The 21,319-nt window shown below is 39.4% G+C and overlaps 1 protein-coding gene across 1 annotated transcript in view; it reads left to right on the forward strand.

Annotated features, from left to right (window-relative positions):
• Positions 1 to 14,377: 14,377 nt before the first annotated feature.
• Positions 14,378 to 21,319, forward strand: part of ANKRD13C (ankyrin repeat domain 13C) — a 96,901-nt gene continuing 89,959 nt past the window's right edge. Inside the window, exon 1 of the mRNA XM_061411610.1 lies at positions 14,378 to 15,163. Coding sequence (XP_061267594.1) covers positions 14,719 to 15,163 — 445 coding nt within the window. The 5' untranslated portion in view covers positions 14,378 to 14,718. The remainder of the gene's footprint in view (positions 15,164 to 21,319) is intronic.

A 21,319-nucleotide genomic window follows, 5' to 3' on the forward strand; every position in this document is an offset into this window, starting at 1 on the left:
TGTGTGCTCAGTTGTGTCTGACTCTTTGGGACCACATGGACTCCAGCCTGCCAGGCCCCTCCATCCATGGAATTTTCCAGGCAAGAATACCGGAGTGGGTTGCATTTCCCACTCCAACCTAGGTATCAAACCCATGACTCCTATGTCTCCTGCATTAGCAGGCAGATTCTTTACCGCTGGGAAGCTCAAGACTGACATTCACAATAATAGCCATTCTTTCTACTGGATAAAGATACCATTCTAGACCCTTTACCTCCATCTTTGCAGTGAGTCTACATCTCCTGCATTGTAGGTGGATTCTTTACTCCACAGCCACCAGGGAAACCCCTTTGTACAGGATGCTAAGTTGCTTCAGTCATATCCGACTCTTTGCAATCGCATGGACTGTAGTCCCCCAGGATCCTTTGTCCATGAGATTCTCCAGGCAAGATTACTTAAGTGTTGCCATTTCCTCCTCCAAGAGCTCTTCCTGACCCAGTGATTGAACCCGTGTTTCTTATGTCACCTGCATTGGCAGATAGGTTCTTTACCACTAGCACCACCTGGGGAGCTCCTATAGTACAGGATAGCACTACTCCAAGTGTGGTCTTCATAGCAGTGTCTGTCAGCAGACTATTTGTTGCAGGTTAGACATGAAATGTGAGCAATAGAAATTACTATAAAAATTTGACAGAGTAAATTGATATCTTTTGAGTATAACAAAATTTTGGATGACATTTGATTTTTTCTAGCTATTTGTTTTTGTTATATTTTACAAAATACTAGTCTGCAACAGATTGGAAACAAAACAAAGTTGGTACATATATGGAATATTACTTAGCCATAAAAGGAACACATTTGAGCCACTGCCAGTGAGGTGGAAAAACCTAGAACCTGTTATACAGAGTGAAGTAAGTCAGAAAGAGAAAAACAAATATCGTATATTAACATATATATATATATATAGAATCTAGAAAAATGGTACTGATGAACCTATTTTCAGGGCAGGAATAGAGACACAGACTTAGAGAACAGACTTATGGATACAGCAGGGGAAGGAGAGGGTGGAATGAATTGAGAGAATAACATTGAAACATATATATCACCATATGTAAAAGAGATAGGTAATGGAAAGTTGCTGTATAACACTGGAAGCTCAACCCGGTACTCTGTGACAATATAGAAGGATGGGATGGGGTTGGTAATGGGAGGGGGGTTCAAGAGGGAGGAGACATAGGTATACTTATGATTGTTGTATGGCAGAAACCAACACAACATTGTAAAGCAATTATCCTCCCAATAAAAATAAGTTTGCTGCTGCCTCCGCCGCTGCTGCTGCTAAGTCACTTCAGTCGTGTCCGACTCTGTGCGACCCCACAGACGGCAGCCCACTAGGCTCTTCTGTCCCTGGGATTCTCCAGGCAAGAACACTGGAGTGGGTTGCTATTTCCTCCTCCAATGCATGAAAGTGAAAAGTGAAAGTGAGGTCACTCAGTCGTGTCCGACTCCTAGCGACCCCATGGACTGCAGCCTACCAGGCTCCTCCATCCATGGGCTTTTCCAGGCTAGAGTACTGGAGTGGGTTGCCATTGCCTTCTCCAAAAATAAGTTTAAAGAAAAGCAAAAAAGCTAAATGGTGTTTAAAAATTAGAGACTGATTAATCAAAATCAAGCTGTACGTATATCATAAGTGAAAGTAAAATCCTACAAGGCTCCTCTGTCCATGGGATTCTCCAGGCAAGAATACTGGAGTGAGTTGACATTTCCTACTCCAGGGAATCTTCCTGACCTAGGGATCGAACTTGCATCTCTTATGTCTCCTGCTTGGCAGGCAGGTTCTTTACCACTAGCGCCACCTGGGAAGCCCAAGAACTAAAAGTAACTGTCCTATATTGTGTAGGTGTTTGTATATACATTCAGAAGGATAGTTTAAAAAGTCTAATAAATATTTCAACTGATAGATCACATCCATTAGTATTATACCAAATCCTTATTTCCTGAGATGAAATATTAAAAATATTTTGTTTTTATGTGTTAACCTTATATAGAAACCATGATGAGGAGCCTCCTCCAGGAAGAAAAATTACAGTTACAAGTAAGCAGAGTTATTTGAAAGTTAAAATTGGAAATGATCACATAGTCAATTTGAGTAGAGATGTATAAAGTCAGGGAAAGAAACAATAGCTTCCAGACTTATACTTGACAATGATCACATAAAATGTTATAATATATATCCATAGAAAAAAGTGACAAGGGGATGCATATGAGAACAGGGGATAGCAGTGTTAATCATTCAGAAATGCCAGGAAAAAAAGGAATCACAAATGCACAAATTGTGTACCGCAATCCAAACATTGTGTGCTGGTGAGGCGTGGACTGGTGCTTCTTAGGTCATGTAAATCTCCATCTGCCTCACAGACAGAAACTTCATTCCTGCGGCACAGAACACAAAGGCTCACAAAACACAATGCCACTAAACATTAGAATCAAATAATTGGCTCCACTTATTCTAATTCCATGCTCACCAAGCAGCCTTCTGCTTCTTTGGCTTTGTATGAGATTTATCTACAGGGGGGGTGTGCTGTTGAGTAATTCTAGCCCACTCCATCATTAATTTTAGATTGGAATTCTGATTTATCAGTCATTTATCTTCCACTGTCTCAAGTTCATTCCTGCAAAATGGACTGACTTTCAAGAAGCTGACAAAAATAGGTTTCTTTACTTGTCATATTGGGGACCAGTTCATGGACTATGCTATTCGTTGTAGCATGTTTCACTATCGAAGGCTCTTGATTATCAGCCAACATTCTCCAAATGGTAACTCTTTGCATTCCCTGGGCCAAATGTTCATAACAGTCAGGGAAGCATGGTAGGTTGGATTTTAGCAATAGGGGATCCTCAATAATTATATGATCACTTGACTTAATTTCCTTCTCTTGATATTGCCTCAAAACAATCCAGATGATATTATTTTAGAAGTATCAAGAGTAGAAGGTGAGGATAAGACTTAACTGAGAGTTGAAATTATGAAGTTTGAAGGATGGAAATAAATAAAGAGGGAGTAGATAGAATAAAGATGGCATCCTTTTTTAAAAATTAAAAAAAAAAATTTGGCTGTGAAGCATGTGACATCTTAGTTGCCCCCCTCAAGGATCAAACCCATACCCCCTGCATTGGAAGCACAGAGTCTTAATCACTGGGTCACCAGGGAAATCCGAAGTATGTTTCACATACTGTTTTTCCTTGCACCAATTTCTCCTGATTCAATGCTTTCCTAATATCCACCTTTTTTTCTATAAATGAGAACAGGAAAATGCTGAGGAGCAAAGACTCTAGAAGCATCTTAAAATCAGATTGAAGGAAGAGCACTGGTCAAATTAATAATTGTATCCATAAAACAGACAACGGGAGAGAGAAAACTCAGAGGCAAATTTACATAGTAAATGAAAATTGTATTATTTTATTAAGGTAATAATGCATTGATTTTTACACATGGTTAGGGATTAGGAGCTCTTAGTAAATCACAATTTTTGTTAGCACATGGCCTTTAAAGGAAATGAAGGAAAAGAGCAGACTGAGCAGAAGATATAGGTAACAACAAAATTTACACTAGAGTCCATAAATGCAAGTGGTATAAATATCTAATACCCATTGTGTAATAGAATGCCTACCATATTCACTAAATTGAATGTAGAAGTATAAAAAGGATTTTCAGAAACATCACATGTGCCTAAGTGTAGGTTGTAGAAATCGATGAATGGTTGTGATATGCTAATCCTAAACAGCAAAAGCAAAATCTAGTTTAGATGACAGATGATACTGAAACCAAACTTTGCAATATGAATGACAGAAGAGAACTTTATTCCAGGTAATTATTTCCAATCTACACACCATGAGGTGGTAAGATTTTATGATTCCATCTAAATACTGATTACAAATCAAGATTCTTATTAAAAGTAAATTATCGCATGCCTTGAAGTGAAAGTGAAAGTGAGAGTCGCTCAGTCGTGTTCAACTCTTTGAGACCCTATGGAGTATAGAGTCCATGGATTTCTCCAGGCCAGAAGAGTGTTAAATAAACTAGTCCATCATTCATTAATTAACTAATTCCTATTGCAACTATTTTTTTCTCTATTGCAAGTATTTATTGAAGGTTCATTAATGCCAGGCTATGGATATTAGGGTGAACACAACACAGTCTGTACTTTAGGAGTTTACATTCTATGGTAGACACAGAGAAGTAAGTCAGCAAGTACACTGTGGTGTGACTAGATGTAAGTGGTGGTGACAGTACTCAAAACGCTGGAATTATCGATCGGCCAAAAGAGTTTGTTCCGGTTTCCTATAACATCTTACGGAAAAACCCAAACAAAATTTTTGGCATACTCAACACATAGAAGAAGAATGTAACCCAGACATAGATAAGGTGTTAGAGAAGTTTCCCCAAAGATATTGATAATTAATTTGAGACTTAATGACAAGAGGATGAGGGTGGGGCTGAGTCTTCTCTAAGAGAAAATAGTGTGGACTAAGTCTTGGACATCTTTTGCAGAAAATTTTTCAACATGACCAAATTGTTGAGTACAACCTGGAAATGATGCAATTAGAGAGGTAAACAGGGTCGCTGGACCTATGAAGGTGTTTGTAATCCTTGTTCTGTTCTTTGGACTTTATCTAGACGGCTATTAGAGATTTTAAAAATATTTATTGCAAATATTTGAGACACACAATGAAGCATACTAATATAAAAAGTCTGCATTTGCACCATTTATGTATTATGGAACATAAATACTCTTAGAGAAAAAACCCAAAAGCAAAATTTAAAAATATACTCAATATAAACACATATGATAGAATTTCCTCCTGTATCTCTGACGGATGACATTTCCCTCTTCATACTCCATAGAAACTACTATCTCAAATTTAGTGTTATTATACTTATACATATGGTTTCATACTTTAGCTACATATGTGACTCTCAACTACATAAGCAAATGGTTGAGGTTTAAGTTGGTCAGATAAAATATAGTTAAGCTTGAATTTCAGATTAAAAAAAATATTTTATAGTATAAGTATGTCCGAAATATTGACTGACTATTTGTAATACTTGCAACATTGCCCCATGCAATATTTGGGACATACTTATAGTAAACTTGCTTATCTGAAATTCAAATTTAACTGGGAGTCCTGTAATTTCACTTGATAAGTCTGGCAATCCAAGGGGTGAGTAGATGTGGGGTTCTGCATAAATATGCATGCAGGAGTAGGAACTGGGAACCAGAGACAAAAGAGTTTGGGGACAGGTCAAGTGAAAATGGCCTGAACCTAAGTTGGCCAGTGGAAAATCAAGAGAAGTAGTTCGATTTTAGAGCTATATGGGAGATAGAAAAGTCAAGATTTGGTGACTGGTTGAATGTGTAAGTAAAGGAGAGGGAGGACTTGAGGATAATAAAAGGTTTGGCTAGTGGCATTGCTGACAGAGATAAGTTCTAATTTGGACATATTGAGTTAGATGTTCTCTTGAGGAATATTTACGCTAATTGATACAGCATGTACTTGGATGTATCCTAGGGAAATTAAGTAATTTAAAATAAAGCAGGACTAGAAAACTATGCACACAAGTACATTCACCCTAATCTGTCTATTCCATTTAATATCTTACATATACACATATTGTGTACACCAAGAAAGTGGAGAAAACCACTAGACCATTCAGGTATGACCTAAATAAAATCCCTTATGACTATACAGTGGAAGTGAGAAATAGATTTAAGGGACTATATCTGAGTGCCTGATGAACTATGGATGGAGGTTTGTGACATTGTACAGGAGACAAGAATCAAGACCATCCCCAAGAAAAAGAAATGCAAAAAAGCAAAATGGTTGTCTGAGGAGGCCCTACAAATAGCTGTGAAAAGAAGGGAAGTGAAAAGCAAAGGAGTAAAGGAAAGATATACCCATTTGAATACAGAGTTCCAAAGAAGAGCAAGGAGAGATAAGAAAGCCTTCCTCAGTGATCAATGCAAAGAAATAGAGGAAAACAATAGAATGGGAAAGACTAGAGATCTCTTCAAGAAAATTAGAGATAACAAGGGAACATTTCATGCAAAGATGGGCTCAATAAAGGACAGAAATGGTATGGCCCTAACAGAAGCAGAAGATATTAATAAAAGGTGAGAAGAATACACAGAAGAACCATATAAAAAAGATCTTCATGACCCAGATAACCATGATGGTGTGATCACTCACCTAGAGCCAGACATCCTGGAATATGAAGTCAAATGGGTCTTAGGAAGATGCACTATGAACAAAGCTAGTGGAGGATGGAATTCCAGTTGAGCTATTTCATATCCTGAAAGATGATGCTGTGAAAGTGCTGTACTCGATATGCCAGCAAATTTGGAAAACTCAACACTGGCCACAAGACCAGAAAAGCTCAGTTTTCATTCCAATCCCCAAAAAAGGATATGTCAAAGAATGTTCAAATTACCGCACATTGCACTCATCTCACACGCTAGTAAACTGATGCTCAAAATTCTCCAAGCCAGCCTTCAGCAATACGTGAACAGTGAACTTCCAGATGTTCAAGGTGGATTTAGAAAAGGCAGAAGAAGCAGAGATCAAATTGCCAACATCTGTTGGATCATTGAGAAAGTGAGAGAGTTCTAGAAAAACATCTATTTCTGGTTTTTTTTGACTATGCCAAAGCATTTGACTGTGTGGATCACAATAAACTGTGGAAAATTCTGAAAGAGATGGGAATATCAGACCACGTGACCTGCCTCTTGAGAAACCTGTATGGAGGTCAGGAAGCAACAGTTAGTTAGAATTGGGCATGGAATAATAGACTGTTTCCAAATAGGAAAGGAGTACGTCAAGGCTGTATATTATCACCCTGCTTATTTAACTTCTATGCAGAGTACATCATGAGAAACGCTGGGCTGGAGGAAACACAAACTGGATTCAAGATTGCCAGGAGAAATATCAATAACCTCAGATATGTTCAAGCTGGTTTTAGAAAAGGTAGAGGAACCAGAGATCAAATCGCCAACATCCGCTGGATCATGGAAAAAGCAAGTGAATTCCAGCAAAACATCTATTTCTGCTTTATTGACTATGCCAAAGCCTTTGACTGTGTGTATCACAATAAACTGTGGGAAATTCTGAAAGAGATGGGAATACCAGACCACCTGACCTGCCTCTTGAGAAACCTATATACAGGTCAGGAAGCAACAGTTAGAACTGGACATGGAACAACAGACTGGTTCCAAATAGGAAAAGGAGTACATCAAGGCTGTATATTGTCACCCTGCTTATTTACCTTATATGCAGAGTACATCATGAGAAATGCTGGGCTGGAAGAAGCACAAGCTGGAATCAAGATTGCCGGGAGAAATATCAATCACCTCAGATATGCAGATGACACCACCCTGATGGCAGAAAATGAAGAGGAATTAAAAAGCCTCTTGATGAAAGTGAAAGAGGAGAGTGAAAAAGTTGGCTTAAAGCTCAACATTCAGAAAACTAAGATTATGGCATCCGGTCCCATCACTTCATGGGAAATAGAGAAACAGTGGAAACAGTGTCAGACTTTATTTTTCTGGGCTCCAAAATCACTGCAGATTGTGACCGCAGCCATGGAATTAAAAGACGCTTACTCCTTGGAAGGAAAGTTATGACCAACCTAGATAGCATACTGAAAAGCAGAGACATTACTTTGCCAACAAAGGTCCATCTAGTCAAGGCTATGGTTTTTCCAGTAGTCATGTGTGGATGTGAGAGTTGGACTGTGAAGAAAGCTGAGCGCCAAAGAATTGATGCTTTTGAACTGTGGCGTTGGAGAAGACTCTTGAGAGTCCCTTGGACTGCAAGGAGATCCAACCAGTCCATTCTAAAGGAGATCAGTCCTGGGTGTTCTTTGGAAGGAATGATGCTAAAGCTGAAAGTCTAATACTTTGGCCACCTCATGGGAAGAGTTGACTCATTGGAAAAGACTCTGATGCTGGGAGGGATTGGGGGCAGGAGGAGATGGGGACGACAGAGGATGAGATGGTTGGATGGCATCACCGACTCAGTGGACATGGGTTTGGGTGGACTCTGGGAGTTGGTGATGGACAGGGAGGCCTGGCATGCTGCGGTTCATGGGGTCGCAAAGAGTTGGACACGACTGAGCCACTGAACTGAACTGAACTTCTTTTACTAAAATTCCTATTCATACCCTTGTTCTATCTCTTGTTCCGAGCCCACATTGATGAACTAAAAATAATATGTTTACATATGTTGCACTTTATCTTCTCCATTTCATTTCATATTGACTTGTCCTCTCATTAAGGTCTTGGCATCTTTCCTCCCTGCCCCTCCTCCCTCAATAAAAATTCTGTGTGTTTTACCTGTCTCAGAGGATTTGCTTTCTTCAGGAACTTCCACAGCTATTGGCTCTGGTTTCCCTGGCAACCCTTGCCTCTCTTATTTTTTTCTGATTACTAAGATTTCTGATTTCTAAAAGAAATCTGACTAAATCACTGATAATCCCTGACCATAAATAGTAGAAGGAATTAAAGTGCTCAGCACCGTCTCTGAGAAAAGGAGTGGGCAAATTTAGAGGAAATAAAAATACTGAGACTGAAAGGGATGGATGTAAAATGTGTGAAGGTATTGATTTACAAGGTTTGTTATTTTCATTGTGAGTGCACTGTTTGGAGTGTTGTTGGGGCTGATCAAGACAATAACCTCAAGAGCTAGGCAGCTATATCTTCTATCCAAGCAAAATTCTCCTAGGCCTAGGTAAACCGACAAGGAGCGTAGGAAATCATATTCTAGGTTATTGTGGAAGTAGAAAATACAAACCTCGAGAGAAGAAAAAAAAGATGTAGACTAAACTTGCTCTAATGTTTACATTAGAAACATATTAGTATACAATGTAAAGAGGATTGCATAAGAGTTGTAATGATCAATCTTAATTTTAGGTTTGTTGAAGTGTTAATAAAATATAGCAGTGAGGTTTTGTTATTTTATACAGTATATTCTATATTCATACTCTGATAGTATTGCTTTTATTAAATAAAGATACCAGGATGGAGATTAGATATTTGTCTAAAGCTAATACAGATAAATAATTTCCCCCTAAAATTCAGAAATAAAAGTGTGGTTCACCTTAGAACCACACTTAAATATCCAGTTGTTGTTGGGTGTTGGTGAACAATAAGCTGTTTAATAAAATTTTCATTAGAAAAAGTTGGGACATCTAATTGTAAGAAGGTACTTCCTCCTTCTAGTCAAAGCAAATTGGTTATCATCTAGATTCTTAGCCATACCGTGAGGGAAATTAAGAAGTGCTAGTCTGTAAAACTAGAGTAAATCTAGTTTAATCAATACTTAAGTTATATAATAGTAGAGTTGTTGGGTCAAATGCTATCTCTCTGACATTTGAATAAAATGTAAATCTGTTGTTTGATGGTGAAGTTATTTACTCATTATTTATTGCTATAATTGATAATCAATATATTTCATCACATTTAGTCTTGACACTGTGATAACAAGCCAATAACTCCCCGCCCTACACACACACACACATACACACACACACACACACACACACACGACTCCGCCAATGGGAAAATCCCACTTTAAGTCCTTGGATGTAGTACTTTTCCAGACTGAGCTTGCATTTGTCTCCCCAGTCACCTTTCCTAACTCATTCTCATTATTAAATAGTTTTGCTGGTTGGAATGCTTGCCCAGCCCCCCACCCCCACTCTGTTAAGAGATGAAATCTGATTGGGCAAAATTGATCAGGGTAATCTCATTGGCCACAGGGCTTTGTTCGGGGTATAGGCCTGAGCCAATCAACACTCTTCCGGACAGGAAGACTGGACAGGGTCATCTAATGAATGCAGAGCACCACAGTTGTGTGGTCCTGGGCCCTCCTTCCAGACTGGAAGGAGGAGGCAGGAGGCCAGTGTTACTGCTGACAGCCATCTTGGGTCCTTGAGGAAGCTGGCCTTTTGAGGATGGTCCTAACAGGGAGAAGGTGCCCTGAGTCACGGAGAAACTGACATGCAATTTGGAAGGGCACCTCTTGAAGACCTAGCAAATCAGTAAATCCCTTTAAGACCGTTTCAGTTGAATTTACTGTTATTTGGTTAAAAAAAATTGATATTTATTTACTCTTGGGCCTTACATAAGAATCCAAGAAACTAGTAGTCAAGAAAATGGCAACCCACTCCAGTGTTCTTGCCTGGAGAATCCCAGGGACGGGGGAGCCTGGTGGGCTGCCGTCTATGGGGTCGCACAGAGTCAGACACGACTGAAGCGACTTAGCAGCAGCAGCAGCAGCAGAAGTGAAGTCAGGTTGAGATTATTTAACAAGTTTACTTAGCCTCTCATTACTTAGTTCTCTTGGTACATTTTATATACTTTGGGGTTTTATGCTCTGGCTGATTGATTCAACAACTGTTCATTATTAATATTAAGCATTCAATATTTCACTGTCTGTCATGCACTGTGTATACAAGAGTGATAAACAGTTTCAGTACTGAGAAAGGTCAAAGGATTAGTTGAAGAGGTGGGCAAGAATATCAAGGAGGCATGCAAAGTTAAAATGGGAAATAAGAAATAAAGCAAAGTTAGGGACAGCTATTCAGAGTGGTGTGGTGTTAGAGAGGAGAGGAGAGGAAAGGGTAGGTATCATTAGGAACAAGGAGATCCAACCAGTCCATTCTAAAGATGAACCCTGGATGTTCTGTGGAAGGAATGATGCTAAAGCTGAAACTCCAGTACTTTGGCCACCTCATGCAAAGAGTTGACTCATTGGAAAAGACTCTGATGCTGGGAGGGATTGGGGGCAGGAGGAAAAGGGGACAACAGAGGATGAGATAGCTGGATGGTATCACTGACTCGATGGACATGAGTTTGAGTGAACTCCAGTAGATGGTGATGGACAGGGAGGCCTGACATGCTGCAATTCATGGGGTGGCAAAGAGTCAGACACGACTGAGTGACTGAACTAAACTGAACTGAAGAAGGAGTTACCAACTTCTGTTTGTGCCCTGGACCCCTTTGGCAGTATGGTGAAGCCTAGGCACCCATTTTCAGAACAATGTTTTTAAGTGTGTAAAAATACTTTGGATTAAGAAGGAAATTTAGAGTAATGAAATATCTATCAAAATATTTTTAAAAAATGTATGATATAGTAATATATGTGCTTCTTAACTCACGGAAGAACAAAGATTATCAGTGGGCATAAATATTAACCTAGTTTTGAGGTAGTGATGAATGTAAATGATATTTTGAATTATCTGCAGCAGCTGTAATGTGATACAAAAATATCTCTGGTTTCTTTTGGTTGCAAAGGCACAGGTACCTCTAGTACCGTTGTGGTTTGTGGCAGACATTCATAAAAGAGGGATGTGCTGAATTTTATGTAGTGGTTTCATTCAATATAATTTCCTGGACCCCTGAATTCTATGCTAAGTTAAAAAAAAAAACAAAAAACCTTATGCGAAGAAGAGATATAATTTGAACTAATTCTTTACAGACTGAATAAGGTATTTTGGTAAGTGAAATAGAAATGAATTCAGGATATGTGGAAGAGCATATTCAAAGGCATGGAGGCATAAGAGCAGATAAGGACTGTCAACAAGTTGCTTTGGTTAGAGTGAAGAATCACTTTGGCATAGTGGGAGGAGATTAAGCTGGAAAAATTGGTAAAATCTCCTATCTTTGGGATACTGGTTGATTGTACATTATAGTGTTAAGTGATTCTGACTTTAATGTATTTGAAATCCTTTGAAAACTCTCTACTGCCTAGCATATATAGTCCAAGTTTCATTGCTCCTTGTAATCAAGTCTCAGCTTTCCTTTCTAGTGTCATTTACCACTTTTCCTGACATATTATGCTCCAGTGATTCTCAAATATCATTCTATCTATATTTACCCATACTATTCTCTTTATCTCTATTCAGCATTTAAATCATCACTTCCTGTGCCTCAGTTGTCTCATCTGTAAAATAGGGACAGAAAGTACCTCATAGAATTGTTGTGGGGATTAAATAAAATAGTTACAGAACTTGTTTGGAACAATGCCTAACATGTTAAGCTCCAATAAATGGTAGCTATTATATTATTGTAACTTTAATTATTACCTATAATATTTTTTCCTCTTGCCCAGTTGGGGAACTCCTATACATTCTTTAAAACCTGGTCTTGACATTACCTCCTCCAGATAGGTTTTCTGATCATGCAACTTTAATTTCCTCCAGATAAGAATTAATAACTTCTTCTATCAATTCAGTTCAGTTCAGTCGCTCAGTCGTGTCTGACTCTTTGCGACCCCATGGACTGCAGCACACCAAGCCTCCCTGTCCATCACCAACTCCTGGAGTTTACTCAAACTCAATGTCCATTGAGTCGGTGATGCCATCCCACCATCTCATCCTCTGTCATCCCCTTCTTCTCCTGCCTTCAGTCTTTTCCAGCATCAGGATCTTTTCAAATGAATCAGCTCTTCAAATCAGGTGGCCAAAGTATTGGAGTTTCAGCTTCAACATCAGTCTTTCCAATGAATATTCAGGATTGATTTCCTTTAGGATAGACTGATTGGATCTCCCTTCAGTCCAGGGTACTCTCAAGTCTTCTCCAACACCACAGTTTAAAAGCATCAATTCTTCTGTGCTCAGCTTTCTTTATAGTCCAAATCTCACATCCATACATGACTACTGGAAAAACCATAGCCTTGACTAGATGGACATTATCTTATATAATTTTGATTCTTGTGTTTTACATAATGTATTATGTAGGAGTTACTTTTGGTGGGGGTTGGGGGTGTTATGGAGGTAGTGATAAAGTTGGTTTAAGAAAGAAGACACTTGAAAGAAGTAGCTGTCAGAGTAAATAGGACCTTGGAGAGATAAACAAAGTAAGATCTTTAGGACATGGCTAACTCCTCTCCCCTCCAGTTCCCCACAGCTTTAGTTATTTTGTTAAAGTGAGATTTATGTCCTTTAGAATTTGACACTAGGTCAAGGTTGGCCATGAATTAGTCCAGTGATATTTCAATTACACTAGTATTGTTTGCCATCAAGTTGCACTCCTCATGCTTTAACTCTGACGCTTGCCCGAAATTCATTCATTAAACAAATATTTGCTGCTACTGCTACTGCTGCTAAGTCGCTTCAGTCGTGTCTGACTCTGTGACCCCATAGACGGCAGCCCACGAGGCTCCCCCGTCCCTGGGATTCTCCAGGCAAGAACACTGGAGTGGGTTGCCATTTCCTTCTTAAATGCATGAAAGTGAAAAGTGAAAGTGAAGTCGCTGAGTCTTGTCCAACTCTTAGCCACCCCATGGACTGCGGCCCACCAGGCTCCTCCGTCCATGGGATTTTCCAGGCAAGAGTGCTGGAGTGGGGTGCCATTGCCTTCTCCAAACCAGACTGCTTAGTCTCAAATTTGGGTTCCCGGTAACCAGAATGGCTTTTTCTCCCTAAAGAGAAAACACACATTTATCTGCACACCCATATATATAATTTTTTTGTTTTTACATTTAAATATAAAAATACTACTCTGCTTTGTGTTATAAATGGAGGACCACACAATGAGAACTTTTTCTTTTAAGGTAGGGCCATCCATCCATTTAGGCGGAGCCTGTTATGGAGTTGAGCCCTAGGCAAGGGAAGCACCACACCAGGAGATCTAGGGCATTTTCCTACTTGACTTCCCACCCTTCCTTCCCCCCTAATTTTCACTTTTGATAGAAAGTTGGTTACAACCTTGTAAGTAATGGAACTTCCCACCAAGAAGGGAAATCCTAACCTAACCACAGAATATTTGAGTGACCTACCCTCTCTGTCTGCTGAATAGCCTGATTCCAAGGTCAGTTTCTAAACTTTTGGGATTTGACACTTCAGCACTAAAATTTGCCTCTTTTTTTTTTTTCGTTCATCCCAACTCTTTGCATCCACTTCATTCGCAGTTGTATCTTGTGCTCACGTGCTTGACTATTTTTCCTCCTCTAATGACACATACACACACTAACACAATGTATGGCACGAAGTAGATGCTTAACAAATGCTTATTGAATGAGTGTCCTGTGCATTTCAGTGATATCATATCCTGTGTGCGTGGGTGTCAGTCTGCACTCATCTCCGGGAAGCCTGGAGGTCGCAGGGTTTAAGTCACTGTTTATAAGGTGCATCGAATATTTCAAACACAGGCTCAGGTTGCAGACTTCCCACAAGAAGCGCAGCCATCGGGAATGCTGGATCTCCTCTTTTAGTTCAGAGACTCCAGCTCGGGGGCCGAAACCCGCTGCCTACTAGGCGCCAGCGTCCCGCAACTCTGGGAGTAGAACGTGCGAGGGCGGGGGCAGGCAGCTCACTTATCGCGGTGTTTCCTCTCTCCTCCCTCCCGGGGGAGTTCTCGCGAGAGAAGCTAGGGGAAGATGGCCGTGCCCTGTTTTTCAGATTGAGGCAGTGGCGGCGGCTGCGACGGTGGGGACGGGAATCCTAGTGTCGTGGGCCCTTGAGCTGTAGCTCCCCCAAGCGAACGCGCGTCCCTTCGTGCCTAGGCGAGAGCCGACTCTTCTTCCTCCGGGAGATGCGTTTGTCCCGGGCTCGGGGGCGCTCTGGGAGTTCATGCTGCGCTGGAGTATCCTGGCCACCGCTCTAATCGCCTTGTGCCGCCGCAGCGCCAGCTTCGTCGCCAGCGGTGAGCCTCCTGGATTCCCTCTCTGCCCGTGGCGGCGATGACCGGGGAGAAGATCCGCTCATTGCGGAGGGACCACAAGCCCAGCAAAGAAGAGGGGGACCTGCTGGAGCCTGGGGATGAGGAAGCGGCGGCTGCCCTCGGCGGCACCTTTACAGGAGGCAGGCTTGGCACAGGCGGCAGCGGCAAGAGCGGTAGAGCCTGCCATAAGATCTTCAGTAACCATCACCACCGGCTACAGCTGAAGACAGCCCCGGCCTCCTCCAATCCCCCCGGCCCCCCGGCCCTGCCGCTGCACAATTCCTCCGCGACTCCCATCTCCCAGTCCCCGGCGCTGTTAGCGGGCACCAGCCCCATTGCTGTCGTCGCAGGTGGAGGCGGTTGCCCTGCACACTACCCGGTCCACGAGTGCGTCTTCAAGGGGGATGTGAGGAGACTGTCCTCTCTCATCCGCACGCACAATATCGGGCAGAAAGATAATCACGGTGAGGAGTCCTCGCCCCGTCCACCTTTCCTTCCCAGAGCCTGCACCTACTCAGGCCTCTCAAATCCTAGGTTTCTATACATCCTAGGCTTCTATCGGACTCTTCTTTCCTCTCCTTTGCCCATCATCCGAGCCAAATGCCCATAAATCATGTAATAGCATGCCAGTGGTCTGGGGATTGGTTCTTGTGGGTGCAAAGGAATGTTTCTTCCTTGCCTTCTTCAAACTATTAGAAGCTGTTATATCTTTGAGTCGGGGCTTTAGTTGATTCTTGACAATAAGAAATTTTAGACTGCCTCTCATCAAGCCTGGTCGTCATCCTTGTTTGTTGAATTGTATCTTCTTTTTCTGCCCCCTCTCCACCCTTGGGATCTTGAATTTTGAACATATAAATTGTCCACCTCCCTTTATTGTCCAGGTACAGAACCCAACCTGGCTGCAACTGGTTATGATTTCTACACGCCATCAGGCTGTCTGTTTCTTTTTCCTTCTGCTTTTAGGAAGCTTAGTTTGATACAAAGTGTTTACACTTTTGCAAGTGTTTTGATTTCTGAAAGCAACAGTACCAATTTGTTGGCATTTGATACCTAGAGCAAGTAGTGACTTCCAAGGGGCTAAGATTTCGCTGAAGCAAAGCTTAGAGTTTTATACTTATTTCACATAGATAATTGCTGATAGTAATTAAAACATTACTTGATGACCTGTGATGAGAAATAGTACTATGATTTTTCATAGTAACTTCCTCATATCCTACATGACAACATGTAGTGTCATTTGTTATTCAAGGACTGTATTTCTATTGTTTGCTTTAACTTATTAGCTGATTTTTTTCGGTTTCTTCTAAAAACATAATGTGATTGAGTTGACTGTGATAATGTGATTATCAGTTGACTGTCATAATATGATTGACTTTATTTTACTGTGATTTAAGCCACAGTAAAATAAAGCTAATGCAAACACTGATATTTTCAGCATTTAATAAATAGGCCATTTTAAACTGGGTACTTGGCAAATATTGTTAATAGTTCGCTTTTAACTGAACATGAGAATTGTATACATTCAATTAGAACACACTCAGTTCTATGCTCAAAATAGTATAACACATTAATGAAATACATGCCTGTTGAATAAGCTTTCTTAATTCCATTGGACTCTAGGCTTCTTATCTACAATTAGGGCAAAAACTGATGTTAAAAAAAAAGAGTAAGATTTCCACTGTTTGTATAATTCTCTGACAACTGCATTTGTATTCTGAATTTACAATATTGTAATATTACTGTCATTTATTAAAAATAAGCCCCCCCAAAGTGTTCCTAAAAGTTGCACCCAGGTTTTCATTCTTAAGTTTATTTAATTACTTTACTATTGTTGCAACAGCATCATATTGTTTGTTGATAGTAATTATATTTTAACCCTTTGGGAAACGGTTTTTAGTGGGAGATCTAGTGTAGCTTTGAATGTTTAGAATGTTTTTCAGATTTGATCTTCATAGTAGCTGTATAAAAGGTTTATCTTATGGCCATTGCATTTAAAATATTGCCATTTAAGGGTTGCATTAAATTGAAATATACCTGAAAAAAGTTGAAACTTTTTGAGGGATGATTCCCTTTGAAAGAAGCGAGAGGTGACTATGACTGACTAAGTATGATAGTATGATGTTAGAGCTGATTTTTTTTGATTGATCACAGAAGGTACTGAATTGCAGGACTATTGAGCTTGCATGTCTGTCATCTAGCAGATGAGAGCTGTTTTGTTAAAGTACAAATTCTACTCAAAGTAATTAGAATCCTAAATACCTTTAAACTCTTTTCCATAGTCTACTGAAATTCTCTTTAAAAATCATTTTGATATACTAAATGCTTGCATTGTACTTAGCTGCCCTTACTTTGTTGATTTTTTTTTTTAATTGAAGTATAGTTGACTTACAGTATTTCAGGTATACAGCAGAGAGATTCAGTTTTATATATATATACGCACACATATTTTAGATTTTTTTCAGATTCTTTTCCTGTTTTAGATTATTACAAGATATTGAATATAGTTCCCTGTGCTATACAGTTCAGTTTAGTTCAGTTTAGTTCAGTCGTGTCCAACTCTTTGCGACCCTGTGGACTGTAGCACGCCAGGCTTCTCTGTCCATCACCAACTTGTGGAGCTTGCTTGAACTCATGTCCATAGAGTTGGTGATGCCATCCAACCATCTTATCCTCTGTCGTCCCCTTCTCCTGCCTTCAGTCTTTCCCAGCATCAGGGGAAAGTGCTATACAGTAGGTCCTTGTTATCTCTTTCATATGTAGTAGTGTGCATCTGTTTATCCCACTTTTTACCACCCCCCCCTTCCCCTTCGGTAATCATACATTTTTTTAATGTCTGTGAGTCTATTTCTGTTTTGTCAGTAAGTTCATTTGTATCACTTTTTATTTATTTGAATTCATTAATTTTTGGCTGTACTAGGTCTTCGTTATGGACTTCCCTGGTGGCTCAGTCGGTAAAGCATCTGCCTGCAATGGGGGAGACCCAGGTTGGATCCCTGGGTCGGGAAGATCCTCTGGAGAAGGAAATGGCAACCCACTCCAGTATTCTTGCCTGGAAAATCTCATGGATGGAGCCTGGTAGGCTACAGTCCATGGGGTCGCAAACAGTCGGACACGACTGAATGACTTCACTTCAGGTCTTCATTGCTGTGCCTAGGCTTCTCATTGTAGTGGCTTCTTTTGTTATGGAGTACAGGCTGTAGAGCACTGGCTCAATAGTTGTGGTACACAGGCTTAGTTGCCCTGAGGAATGTAGAATCTTCCTGGACCAGGGATGGAGTTCATGTTCCCTGCACTGACAGGTGGATTCTTAGTTGCTGGAGCACCAGGGAGGTGCATATCACTTTTTTAGACTCCCCATATAAGTGCTGTCTTAAGATACTTGTCTTTCTCTGACTTACTTCACTTAGACTGATCATCTCTAGGGTCATCTATGTTGCTGCAAATGGCGTTATTTCAGTCTTTTTTATGGCTTAGTAATATTCCATTGTCTATATATACCACATCTTCTTTATTCATTTATCTATCCATGGACATTTAAATTATTTCCATGTCGTTGTTATTGTAAATCATGCTGCTGTGAAATTTGGGGTGCATTTATCTTCAAATTAAGAGTTTTTGTCTTTTCTGGATATATGCCCAGGAGTGGGATTGTTGGATCCTCTGTTAACTCTAGTTTTTTTAAGGATCCTCTGTTAACTCTAGTTTTTTTAAGGACCCTCCATACGGTTCTCCTAAATGTCTGTACCAATTTACATTCCTACCAACAGTGACATTGTTGACATTTTTCATGACTATAACCAGTGTTTCATAAACTGGTGGAAACTGTAATTGTTGTTTTCTGCAATATATGGATACATTCTCATCTCCTACAGTGAAGACTCCTAGAAAGAGTAGCTTTTAACATTGTTCTTGTTTAGTTGCTAAGTCATGTCCAACTCTTTGTGATCCCATGGACTGTAACCCACCAGGCTCCTCTGTCCATTTGATTTTCCAGGCAAGAATACTAGAGTGTGTTGCCATTTCCTTCTCCAGGGGATCTTTCCAACCCAGGGATCAAACCTGTGTTCCCTGCTCCACAGGTGGATTCTTTATCACTGAGCCTCCTGGGAAGCCCATTTCTGTTTAATATGCTACTTCTTCAATCTTTTTGCTTATAGCTGCATAATTTCCCTACTATGTTTACATTACTTTTACTCTTCAGAGTTTACTAACCTGGATATTTCGTTAACTTTTTTTGGAATATTTTCCCTTTCAAATTACAGAAGATAAAGGCATTTTAAGTTGCCCAACACAAACAAGCTATGTATTATATTTGGATTGTTAAAACATGATAAATACATAGCAGAATCATCTACTCATTCAGGTGCATAGCAGAGCCATACAATTAAACCACATCATAGGACATAGTTGTATGTTGACTTGACATTCCTTCCATAATATAATGATGATGATGATCATGATCATAGTTTCTTGAACATGTCAGCACTATGCTAAGTGTTTACATACATTATCACATTTAATTCTTACAATAACCCTGCAAAGCAGATAGTTTTATTCTTGTTTTAAAGGAGGAAACTGAAGCCTTGAGGCACAAGGAAACTTTGCCAAAGTTGCATACTTAGTATTAAGTTCCAAAATGGGGAACTGAACTAACAGTAAGGGCTTCAAAGCCCATGATCAACCTCTGTAAATTTTCTGTTAATCAGGACCCACTAATTTGCAAAGAAATCAGTTTTAATAATGTGTATGTGGCATTTTATGGCAAAGTTCTTTGATATATATTTTCTCATTTAGTACCTATAGAAAGATAATGCTATTAAACAGCTCTCAGAGATTTCCTGTACAGCCGAGATCTCTCACTATTGTTTGTTATTTTTCTTTTTCATGTAATGGCACAGATAAATGCACTGCCTTGTCCACATGATAGCCCTTTAGATACTTGACAAGCAAGAGCTATCATGTCCTTCCTATCTTCAAGTTAAACATTCCTAACTTCTATATCCATTCTTCATAGGACATGATTTACAAAGTGCTAAGAATGGTCCCTGAAACATAGTGAATACTATAAAACTGTATTAAATAAGTAAATGAAGATCTTAGTCATCTTTTAGTGACACTCTAGTTGCTTAGTCTTTCCTTTGAGGATGGAAAGAACCAACCTTGTGTTGAAGTTATAGTAGCCTCATAAATGAAGACAAAGAGATTATATTTATTGCTCTAAGTGATACACATTTAGTAATGTGTATTACTAAAGAGCACACATTAAATAATACAGTGAAATAATATGTGGATTTTTAAAAATGTTTATTCTCAAGTGGTTGTCTTGCTATTCTAATCTCTTCTTGTGCTTTTTTTTTAAACCTCAAAACAGAACTTGACATTTATTAATATTTATCTTGTTAGTCTTGATCCTTTATTCTATCTACCATGAAAGCGTATTGAATTCTACAGATAGTAGATAGTGCGTGGTCATCTGTGTCTGACTTTTTATGACCCCATGGACTGTAGCCCTCCAGGTTCCTCTGTCCATGGAATTTTCCAAGCAAGAATACTTGAGTGGGTTGTCATTTCCTACTTCAGGGGATCTTTTCAACCCAGGGATTGAACCTGCATCTGTTGCCTCTCCTGTATTGACAGGCAGATTTACCACAGTGACACCTGTTATTGGATCCTAATTTGGTCACTGTATAGCTCACTATTCATTAGCTCTTTCAGTTTTAGTGATCTTGGAATGAAACACTTTCTTTGGGTGTGTGTGTGTGTGTGTGTGTGTGTGTCTATGTGTGTATTTATAAGTTATTGTCAAATTGAATAGGGGCAGGGATAGAGCTTTTTTTTTTTTTTTGTGGAAAAATGTTAGTTTAGTTTGAATTGCTTTTTCTGAGCCATCATTTATACTGGGGAATATTGTATTTGGATCCAAACGTATTGCTTGAAATATAGTTAAATACAGTAACAATCATAATATCTATATACTGTGTTCAGAAATGGCAATGATTTTGACTCATGGTATATTTAGTAACAGTTTTGTTTGAGTGGGGAAAAAGATACATTAAGCATACAAAAATTGATTCAACTCTATGTCATTAGTGTATCTTTAGCTTTATACTACTTTTTTTTTAAGTATAGGATTAAAGTTTAAATATTTTTTTTTACATTGAGTGTAAAGATTTTTTCTGACTTTTTTTTTTGCCATTGGTATTTAAAGAAAGCATCATGTTAACGTGCTGGGTTTGTTTGTTTGTTTTTTTACAGTTGGTGGTAATGATTTTTATTTCTTCTTTAGAACTGAGAATGATTGTGAAGTTTATAGAAGACTTTCTTGATTTTGACTGCATTTCCTATTTGCCAAACTTGTATTTTTTTTCCCCCTTAATTGAGTTAAATATCTTTGGAAGTTAAGCACCTTATCTTGGAAACTAGTCAAAAGCTTTTAGGTGCTAAAGTGATGAATATCCTTGATCTATGAATTGCTTAAACCATCCTTTCCTAGATATGGAAAAATTTTGATCTATTCTGAGAGATTTGGCAGTTTGTACTGCCTTTAATTACATTATGTGGCATGGGACAAGCCATTTTCTCTATACACAGTTAATTTTCATTTTTTTACTGAGTTGTAA

This window comes from Bos javanicus, chromosome 3 (genome assembly GCF_032452875.1).
Source record: "Bos javanicus breed banteng chromosome 3, ARS-OSU_banteng_1.0, whole genome shotgun sequence".
Classification (NCBI taxonomy): domain Eukaryota; kingdom Metazoa; phylum Chordata; class Mammalia; order Artiodactyla; family Bovidae; genus Bos; species Bos javanicus.